Below are 11,282 nucleotides of genomic sequence, written 5' to 3' on the forward strand. Positions count from 1 at the left end.
TAAGAACTTGAATAATTTTGGCGGCCGCCGATTGATCGGGTCGCGCGATACGAGCACCTCGTGCGCTCACTCACGCTTCAAGTGACCGCTTTTTTTCAGGTAATTTCTTATGGCGGTGCCGCCGGGTGGCGACAAAGCGCGCAACGAGTTCGGTCGATGCTGGTGCCCTTAAGTCAAGACTTAAGTGTTTTCGAGTAAAATTATTTGCAGAGAGAACATTTTGGAAATCCCTGATTAAAATCATGCCGAGGATCTTCTTACGAAATTCGTTCGATCCAATAAAAACGTTAAAGAAACTAAGTTATACCTGATTGCCACCACTGTATCCGCTAAACGCACTTTTTTACAAATGTAAAAGTGTTTTTACAGACTTTCAACACCAATCGTATTCTGGAGCCCACGCGATCAATAGTTTCAAAAAGTGTCCAAATGAATTTATTGAATTCTTGCAAATTTAGCAATGAGCAATAGCATATGGACCAGCATTACGTTAAGGAAATGCGGGAAGTAGGTTAACTAACCTCATCTTACGCATTTCGTTTACCCAAAAACCTCGTCTTAAGAAAGTAACTCTATGCATTCTTGTTTTTTATCCCTGGTTTTCTATTCTCCAACTCCATAAGCAGATTGGTAGCTAGGGTATTTTGCGCCCGGGGGCAAACTTATAATTGGCGCCCCCTCCTTCATTTTTAATCACATTTTCCATTACGTTAACATAATACACCTTACTTTATACGGCAAAACAATTCAAATTTTAAAAGAACATTGTATTTAAAGAAGAAGCAGCCTCACTTTGGCATTTGTAAACCTCGTTTCGGCGCCCCTGAACATTGGCGCCCGGGGACATATGTATCCCACCGCCACCCCTGAGTTATGGTTGTGTCCATCAGACTTTGGTTTACACTTTTCAAGTCGGTGGTATTATTAGAAAGAGACTTTTTACGATTCGGTCATATTAATTGCGTTGCTGTTCGGTAAAGAACCGGAGTTCTTAAACTTTTTAAAGCAGTCCACTAAAAACAATTGGTTGCGTATTTGGAATAATTTTCGTAACTAAATTTTTCTTAAAAAAAAAAATGTTATTCTATTATTTTTAATGTACACTACGATTTTACCTCGGCGTGCTTAGACCTCGAAAATTGGTCCACGTACCCCCATGAGTCCGCGTTTCAAAGTTCAAGAGCCCCTGGGTTAAATGTACAGTTGTTCTTGTGATCAACAGTGTTTCTAAACCTTTTTTGTGGTTGCAACCCAAATACTATAGGCATAAGTAAAACAGCGAAGCTTTGGCGACCTAATTTCTCTTCACTCAACTGTTTTAAGCTCAAAGCGAACAAATCGTAAGACCCTTACGCTTCTAGGTTTTTGATGTTTAAACCTTTACGCTTCCAAGAGTTTGACGTTAGCTCTTTCCCTTTTCATGTTTTCGACGTTTATATATCTTAGTCGCAGTGTTTTTTCGTGGTCGCATTTTAGCCGTTAAAAACTTAAACCCTGGGGATGAACCCCTAATCTTCCAGAATTTTGACGTTTTTTCATCTATCTCTCCAAGAGTTGATATTAGTTGAAATGCCTACCCTTTTAGAATTTTGACGTTTAAACTATTACCCTTTCTTGATTTTGACGTTAAAGCCTCTATCCTTTAAAGGATTTTGGCGTTTAAAGTTAAAACTTTAACCCTTCCAGGATTTTACGTTAACAACTTTCACCTTTTTAGTCATTGAAATAGACATCTGGGTTAGGATTCTAGACCACCTTCGCTTTTGTTTATAAAATATTTATATAATTTTCTTAAACTAAAAATATATAATTTAATATGGGACCTGTAATCATTTAAAAGACGAGAACTTGGCAAACAAAGTAAGCCAGATTGCCTCAGCTTCTCACAAGCGGACTTGCTTTTAATTGCAAGTCTTAAGGAATCCATAAATATACTACAGATTACTACAGAATTCTTTCTTGAATATTTTAATTTTGGCTCGCTTCGTTGTGGTACGATTTTGTTCTAGAATCCAACCACAGCGTTAAAACAGTTATTAAAGCAAAGCACAATATTTTGATCAGGGTGTTGGTTAGTGTTTGGTTGATGGCGTATCAAGTATTATTTATATTCATTAACAATATTGCTGATTAACCTACCAAAGCCCAAACGCTAACCCGCACCACACCCTAACCCAAATAATGTTCGTTGTGGTAGTATTATATACCGCGGCTAAATGACTTAGCCTGAACTCAAATCAGAGTTGAAAAGCCATGCCAATCTGTTCAACCATTTTTTTGGCGATCCGAGGCAAAAAGGTGCTTAACCCTGTACCAATCAGAGGCTGTTGATGGCACAAACAGAACTACGAGTAAACGAGTCTACTCTAAACTTTGTTGTTTCTTCATATGCGCCAGAGCGTGACAGACGACCAAACAAATTCGCCATTTTCCCCAACTTTCCACTCATTGGTTTAAATCTCTTTGAGTCGTTTGACGTTTAAACCTTTTCCTTTTCCAGGCTTTCGACGTTCTTCGTGAGCTGCAGCCGAATTTTGCGCATAGTTGCCATTCTAGATTATTTTAATCTAGATTTAGATGTTTTGGTTTGAATCTAGATGTAGGATTATACAATCTAGATGTTAGATGTTTTTTTAGATTATTATAAAAAAATATTGTATAATCTAAATTAGTGACAGATTCGCTATTGACGATAAATATTTCAGTAATTTCAAAAGATTTTTTTTGCAAACTGAAAAAAAAATGATGAGATATAAAATCGAAATTTCAGTAACTCGACTCGTCATGTTCAGTAAAATGTTTGGCGCTGGTCTAGAATCCTACCACAACGAAACACCATTTGGGTTAGGGTGCGGATTAGCGTTTGGGTTAAGGTGGGTCAAGTTTTATTATTAAACAAAGAATATAATAATACTTGACCCACCCACACCCGAACGCTAACCCGCACCCTAACTCAAATTTTGTGCGTTGATTTTAGAATTGTGGTAGGATTCTAGACCAGCGCCAAATGTTTTATAAAGCAGAAATCTTAAATCTAAAGCATCAAGCAAGTCCCTTTATGCAACTTTATACGGCATTAAGCCTCAGGCGTTGATTAAGCTTTTGTGTTGATTTTTTGTCCAAAAGTATTGAATATTTTCAAAAATCATCTTTAGATTATTTTTTTAGATTTCTCCATAAAAATCTAGATGTTTTTAGATTATTTTTTTGGTAAATCTAGATGATTACTGTGAGAAAAAAATGGCAACTATGGTTTTGCGTCGAAGCTTGAATTTGTTTCGTGCGACCTTGGCGCTGAAGATCTTGGCTTGGATCAAACTTCGAGGGAGATTCTACAGAAGAAATGCCAGGTTTTCATCCATTGCGCTGCAACATTCAAGTTCAACGAACACCTCAGGTTAGGACCACTTAAGTTCAACGAACACCTCAGGTTAAGGCACTTAAGTTCAACGAACACCTCAGGTTAGGGCACTTAAGTTCAACGAACACCTCAGGTTAGGGCACTTAAGTTCAACAAACACCTCAGGTTAGGGCACTTAAGTTCAACGAACACCTCAGGTTAAGGCACTTAAGTTCAATGAACACCTCAGGTTAAGGCACTTAAGTTCAACGAACACCTCAGGTTAGGGCACTTAAGTTCAACGAACACCTCAGGTTAGGGCACTTAAGTTCAACGAACACCTCAGGTTAGGGCACTTAAGTTCAACGAACACCTCAGGTTAGGGCACTTAAGTTCAACGAACACCTCCGGTGAGGGCACTTAAGTATACACAACGTCTCAGGTTTTCCGATACTTTGTATTTAATTACGATCTACTTTTGTTATTTGATATGTTCGGCAAAAGTATTACGCTTTCAAAATAATCAAGCTACTGGGCGCAGGTCTAGGATCCCACAACGAACATTATTTGAGTTAGGGTCGGTGCAGCTTAGCGTTTGGGTTTGGGTAGGTTGAGCAATACTAATAAAATCAATACTTGACCCACCCTCACCCACACACTAACCTGCACCCTAACGCAAATATTTTGCGTTGCTTTAATAGTTTGAATGCTGTGGTAGGATTGTAGACCAGCGCATACATCTGATTCTTAAGTGTGCATGGGTGCTCCCAAGGGGTTACCCCCAGTCTGGAATAAAAAAAATGCGATTATTATTATTGTTTTAAATTTTGTTGCTTCAGATGTAGTAACTCAGTTTTACTAAGTGTTACTAATGGAATGATATTGATTTGTATATAAATGTCTACTTATATAAAATCGTATGTACATTTTAATCTCACAGTTACTGAATTAAATTATGTGTATAGTTCATAATGCCCCGCATGCTTGTTAAGTGTTAATTACATGATGGTGTTAAAGTACACCCCTAATTTGTTTTTGTCTGTTTAGTTTGCTGCCGTCTAAAAAAGCTTATTAACCACTGGTTTCTTTATCAATTTCTACAGGTTGGCCTTCGAGATAAACGTCCAGTGTGTGAGGAGGCTTCTCAAAATATTTTGACCCGAACGAAACAACCTCCAAGCATTCGTTCACATCTCCACAGGTGTGTATTAGCAATATGCAGTTGTGGCGAATCGGTGGTGTTTAGTTATGGGTAAGAAGGCTGCTGGCTCTGAAGACGAGAGCCGACGGCTGCCTAGTCTCTTACAAGTTGTTAATCTGACTCCAAAGGAGCAGGTCGCTAAAATGCCTGTCCTTAACTTCTTGTACTCTCTAGACAAAGACACTTCACTCAGTGTATGTTGCCCGTTGAGTATATTAACAAATCTCAGCAGTACATACGATAAACGGAGCGGTGATTCAAGCCGCTATTAGTAAGACGTATAAAATAGAATCCATGCGAAACGTTGAAAACGCACAATTCGGCGTTAGGTCACGCGTCAGTGAACAACGGTCACGTGTATAGTGACGTCAAAGAAGGCTAAATGCTACAGCAGTGTTACACAAAAAAATTTAATTTTGCTGTTTTATTAAATGATAAAGCTTTCAAAATCACACTCTTTTCAAAGGCTTTATGTGATTAACTTTGTAAATTTGTGCTAAGGTTACTCTATTATAGGGTAAATATACCTATATTCCACACACTAGGCCGAGGGTTACCATTTTTTTCCCTGAAGGGTGGGTAACTGTTGGGCCTGACCATCGCAGGTCGGTTAACTGTTGGGACGTACGAGCGCAGACCAGGTGTAATTCTTTTGTCAATATTTAATAACTTTATTAAATTATCTTTAAATGTGGAAAATTAAATTATCATGTAGCAAGCTAAAAATTCTCATAGAGTTATAAATTTCATTCACTACTGACAATACTTTAAAAAACAATTACAAAGATTCCGAAATTCAATGTATCAAAAATAAACGAGCAAAGATAGACATTTTATTTCATAGACCTTTTTTAGGAATTATCTGTTAAACTTGTTGTTTTTGTACATGGTGTGGCATGAAATGTTTTAGTTTTTTACTGTGCCGCAAGCTGAAAAGTTTAGGAACTACCGATTTAACTTCTCCCCCATCCATGGAATTTTGTCGCGAGAAATTGTAATTTAAAACTTTTTCCTACCGATATATTTTTGTTTAAGGATAAGGTTAAATATATTTAATTAAAAAGCCAGAAAATTGTTTTGACGTTGTAATTGCCTTATAAAGTGCTATTGTCATACACTTTTTTTGTGTAAAGTATAATATATATTTTATAGAAAAAAGTATGCTTCAAAAATAAATGCTTCAAAAAAGAATAGTTTTGTATCAAAATACCTCTCTTGACTGAAATGTAACCTGTTGTGTTTTCGTTTCAGACCGAACACTTACACGCTGTCGAAGGCTTTAGGTGTATTATAATTATTGGTTTAAAGTTTTAGCTAAATGTTGCGTTTTCGTTTCAGACCGACCACTTACACGCTGACGAGAGCGCTTGCTGAGGACGTCGTTGCAAGAGAAGGATCTCATCTTCCAATCTGCATCGTCAGGCCCAGCATGATAATACCAGCTTACAAAGAACCGTTGCCGCCTGCCGGTATGTTTTTAGACTTGCTATAAGTTGGATATTTTTTCAGTGCAGAAAGAACACGGAAAAGAGTTAAATGTGTTTAAAATACTAAAATTTTTTGAGTGGTTTAATTGATGTTAAACATTTAGAAGGATTAAATAACTTTAAGCAGTCCTATTCAATCTTTGAAACTTAGGTTTAAAGCACTGTTTTATTCAAGGGTTTGCCAATTTAAGCAAATCCCATTTTCGTTGCATAAAAATTTTGTGGCTCAATATTTTGTTATAAATAAAAAGAACTAAGAAATAGGTTTAGAACAAAAAACAGCATAACATATTTTGAAACAGATATTTATTCAGCTGTGCATTAGCGAGATACTTGCGAACAATGAATTTACATTTCTTTTACTTTCCTTATCAATTTCTCCCCAAGGCATTATTCCTGTAAAATTAAGTAAGTGACACAAATAATTATAAATCTAGCTTTTTTAAATTGCCCTGTGTAATGAAACTTAAATCACTGATAAAGACTAATGAAATCATTCAACCAATTAGGGATTTCATGCAAGCAAGGCCAGTTTGGAGTGCAAACCACACCGCAGTTGCATTTCTAGCCTGGCCTTGCTTGCACAAAAATTCTTAGTTGATCGACTGATTCTGATACTCCAGTGGTTCCCACCTTTTATGGTTTGCGGCACCCATAAGGAACAATAAATAGATTGCGGCACAACTACTTGAATCTTGAAAGTTGATTTCTGTAGTGTCACTAAAAACGGAACTGGGACATCGCAATCAAATTTATTTGCATGTAGAAACATATCATTTGATTTCTGTACCCAAATCATACACAAAAAGTTGTATTAATAGGCTTTTAAAAAGAGCGATAATTATGTTTTTAAGGAACTTCAATTACCTTTAAGCTTCCAAATGGCACCCCGGTTGGGAACCACTGGGTTAGTCTATTAAAGGCTTCCAGTGGACTGCTTAATCGTGTTCCAAATTTCACTGCATAATTATCTTTCATAGCAAAAATTTCTGTTTTTCTCCAGGGTTGGTGTACAAACGTGTACGGACCCACCGCTTTCATAATAGCGTACGCCAAGGGGGTGCTTCGTTCTGTGATTGTCGACAACTCCATAACCTGTGACCTCATACCGGTCGACTTTGTAGTGAACGGCGTGATTTGCGCAGCGATGAAGACCGCTTGTGACTCAGCAGAAAGAAGGTGCTCGGCTACGAGAGTGACAGTGCAGTTTCATCGCTTGGGGAAACTGGCTTACAAGGTTGTAAATACAGATAGATTACCAATAAGTTGGCGTTTTTGTTCATATTCGCTTTTGTTGTAGTTAGATGTAGAATGAATATCAAAGCCCATACAGAAGTAGGTTGCATTTTGTCATCTGACTATGTGAAAATCAACAAAGAATTTTTTTAAATTTCCACAAAATGCTACTTAGATATACATGTTCCTTGATATTCATTCTACAATTTACTTCGTTTTAAATTGTACAAAACTATTTTAAGCTTGAGAAAAAAACGCATGTATCTAGCCAGTGATTGAATTTATTACCACTAATTTTGTATTCATTTGATAAATAAACCCCTGTTCAAAAACATGTAATTTTTTTTTACTTCATTGTTGTTGTGTTCTTTTTGTTTGAGTCCTGTATAAAAAATTTGTTCCAAAACTGGATTTTTACTCTAGTGTAGCCATTTTATGTTACCAAGAGGTTTTTAGGTTGTCTACTATGAAGAACTAATTCCACCTATATTTATTGTTGATTAATTTAAAACTTAACCGGTTAAACATGAATTTCCAGGGGATTCATCTTCGGACAATGAAAGCATCAGTTCCTTTACGTGCGACCGAGTTCCAAGGCTCAAGGGATCACTTCCCGTCTACCACGTCAACTCTGGCATCAAAAATGGCCTTGCTATGGACCGCTTGAGTAAGAATGGACAACTTTAACTAAAAGTGTTAATTCAGTAAATGTAGGTTTTAGTGTTTCTTAACCAATGGGAAAAATTGTGTTGCCATGTTGATTTTGTTGGGTTCCAGGCTGCAGCAGTTTACATGTCTAAAATTGTTCAGTTAAGTTGGGCAAAGTTTTGCCGAAGGGAAAATTTAAGTCTTAGTTTAGCGTAGTCTTACTCGAGTCGGGAGTCCGACTTTCACCAAATGTCCTGTTTCTGCGATTCCCCAGTCCGGATCCGACTCTACAGCCTGTATTTCACACATTTATTTAACGAAAATTAGGTAGGTATGTTTAACATACCACTCGTAGTGTGTCATATAATTTATTAACCTATAAGGGTAGTCTAACTTCTAACTTAAGCCCCGTGTTCTCTACTCCAGCAAAATAAACCGACTCTGTTGAGTCCCGACTCCACAACCCTGGCTTAAATTCATCATTTACAATTTTTATTTTTGTTTCCAGTTTCGCTTGCAATCAACAATGTGGCAGAGAATCCAAGCGACCCATTCCGTGCCCCTTGGGTGTTATGCACCAATAACAGGTGAAATAGATTCTTTAGTTTTGCTTTTGTGATTGTCACATTTTATCAAAAATTGTTAAATATAGTTTTCCAAAAAAGAGTTTCTTGTGCGAAAGCTATTAAATACAATTTTTTTATATATTACCACCTGATTACTCTATTTAACATGAAGAGATATAGTTTTCATTATTGCAACGCTTTCGGCAAAGGCGTGTTCATGGATTTAAACATTTTTTTTATTTATATGCAGAAAGCTGTACGATCTCACCACCTTTTATTCGCAAACTATTCCTGCCCATGCGATGGATGCCGGTCTGGCTCTTATGAGGAAAAAACAAAAGTGAGTTATACTTTTAAATAAAGTCTAAGCAGAGGCTAAAAACTCTAGTTTGCCACCTATGCTTTATTGTGGATTGAACAGTTTTGAAATTTTTGCTTCTCTTGAAATTTTCGTTTGTTGAATCGTGCAATGTTCTGTCTAGTTTTTTTATTATTATTTTTTTTAATATTAAAGGTAATAGTCTAGATGGAACTTTATTTTATCTTTTAATATCTAGCTTTTTGTCAACCTGTCTTTACACCTCTCAAACTGTTAGGATTTAAACTTCCTTTATTATGTTATAACAATTGTCTGTTGTTTTTTCAATGTGACATAAAATTGGATTACTTGTTTGAATGACTATCACCATTTAGGCAAGAATATAGGATTTTATTTAGCTTGAAATTATTGGTCCCAGTTCACAAAAATACTTTATTCTAAACCCAATGCTACGCTAATCCTACAAAATCGAATGTTTATATTCAGAATGACTTACAATATTTCTTATTTTTTTCAGAATGGCAAGACTCAATGAAAAGATCATGAGCGCCATGGAAGTGATGAAATTCTTTTTTACGACGAACTTTAAGTTCAGCAACACGAATGTCGACCAGCTGCATTCCTCACTGAATGCTGAAGATCAAAAGGTGAAATATTACAAGGTCTTCTAATTCAGAGCATCTAATCATAGGGTTAAATTTGTGTGTTGTACGTTTGTTACAAATTATTTGAATCTTTAAAAGCGTTTAAATGCTTTTGAATTGATTTGCACGTTGAAAAATCTCTGTAGAACGCAAACTGAATATGTAAAAAAGAAGTATCTCCTCGCCCTAATACACGTTAATGACGACAAGGACTTCAAGTGGATGGTGGGAACTTACTATAGACTTTTGTCAGAGTCAAAATCAGTCATTTATAAGTTCTAGACTAGTTATTAATAGAGAAATATATTTCGCCAAACTGGCATCATCAGTCTCTGAAAGAAGCCCTATATTTTGTGGAACCTTATTTTTTCAACGTTTTTTGAACAGTCTTTGAATTAATTTTATGCTCAGTATAAGTTATGTGTTCAGAAAGTGCTGTTGAAAAACAATGAGATTAACTGACGATGATACAAGTGTGAATCGAAACGTCTTAATCAAGATGATGTGGATTTACTCGACCTTTTTGGCTTTGAAACTCATTATCAAGCTATTTGTTAATTGTTTCTCAGGCTTACAACCTTGATTGCGGGGTTTATCAGTGGGAAGATTACTTCACAACTTACATCGCCGGCTGCAACCAGTTCATTCTAAAGCAGAAGAACAACGATCTACAATCGAAACAAAAACTAACCAAGTAAGGAACTTTATGCTTGTGGAACTTTTGTTTAAAGCCAGAAATTTTGATCTTATAAATACTTTCATGTTTATTTGTGACATGACACTGTAAACGTAAAACAATGCATTTTTCTAAAGAAGATTCGTGGTGACTTCATTAGATCATATTTTCCACCAAAATATCGAAATCCCCAGAACAGTGGTCGGCAAACTATGGGCCGCGGCCCAGATGTCTGCCGCGAGTTACTTTTGAGCAGCTGAGTGATATCATGTAGTTGTGGGCCGCGTGATAGCCGTACATTCATTGCACTTTATTGTAAATGTTGGTGTGGCATAGAATTTTTAATTTGGCTCAGTTTGAAAAGACCCACGTGCCCAATGTGGTCCTAAATGCCTGTCCAAATATATTTTTTGTCAACTTTAACTATGTGTAATTGAAAAATGTTTCTCGCTTCGCGCGTATATTCTTCGTTGTGTAGTATGTTTTATAATATGGTATGGCAGAGTTTTGGGCATAAAGGCGCCGTGTAATATTTCACCTAAAAATCAAATATTCAGAATCCGTCACTGCTTCGTAGTGATTTTAGTGGGCCTACAATAGCTCTGAAAAAAATACTTTGGGCCGCGACAAAATAAGTTTGCTGACCACTGCCCTAGAATTCGTAGTGGTTTCATTAGATCATACTTTTTTCGCCAAAATATCGAAATCCCTAGAATCTGCCTTCATATTTGTTCATATCCTAGTTTCGCCGATTCATCACCGAATTTTCTTTTTATCTCTATTGGATGGTTGGATTCGTTTTTATTATGTTTTTACTTTTGGCTGTCTGATAATATCAGATTTATCGTATCGCCACTGGTCCGATACTGACGTAGTATCAGAGCCCAAATGTGTGCATTTAAGCTTTGTTTTGAGGTCTTATTAGAAAGTATTACACAAAAAGTTAAAATAAACAAAGTTTATTCATGCCTTTTATCTTAAAATGCGATTGGATGGGTGAGCCCGTTTTAACCGTGTGTTTAATTTGTTCAGATTGCGTTTGGTTGAGAAGTGTTTCTACTCTGGAGCTGCCTTAGGAGTTTGCGGACTCGCCGTTGCAAGTGGATTGACGAGTTCGCTCTGGAAACTCACAGAGTTCATCGGCGACTCACTCGCCCTTCTATAA

The 11,282-nt window shown here is 36.6% G+C and overlaps 1 protein-coding gene across 1 annotated transcript; it reads left to right on the forward strand.

The window, feature by feature from the left end:
• Positions 1–474: 474 nt before the first annotated feature.
• LOC146137279 (fatty acyl-CoA reductase 1-like) lies at positions 475–11,282 on the forward strand. Its single transcript, XM_083393816.1, has 11 exons — positions 475–507; positions 3,267–3,397; positions 5,880–6,010; positions 6,883–6,935; positions 7,032–7,188; positions 7,803–7,931; positions 8,421–8,499; positions 8,729–8,818; positions 9,315–9,444; positions 10,011–10,135; positions 11,150–11,282. Exons 1-11 carry the CDS (start codon positions 475–477, stop codon positions 11,280–11,282), a joined length of 1,191 nt encoding a protein of 396 aa, XP_083249942.1.

This window comes from Ascidiella aspersa, chromosome 7, assembly GCF_963924565.1.
Source record: "Ascidiella aspersa chromosome 7, kaAscAspe10.2, whole genome shotgun sequence".
In the NCBI taxonomy this organism is placed as follows: Eukaryota; Metazoa; Chordata; class Ascidiacea; order Phlebobranchia; family Ascidiidae; genus Ascidiella; species Ascidiella aspersa.

What these genes read in the sequence shown, in the direction of transcription:
- LOC146137279 (XM_083393816.1), top strand. Translation starts at nt 475, where the DNA reads ATGGACCAGCATTACGTTAAGGAAATGCGGGAA. An exon ending in AAGTTCAACGAACACCTCAG is followed by an intron (nt 3,398 to 5,879) that starts GTTAGGACCACT and finishes TTTTCGTTTCAG; the next exon opens with ACCGACCACTTACACGCTGA. An exon ending in GTGTTATGCACCAATAACAG is followed by an intron (nt 8,500 to 8,728) that starts GTGAAATAGATT and finishes ATTTATATGCAG; the next exon opens with AAAGCTGTACGATCTCACCA.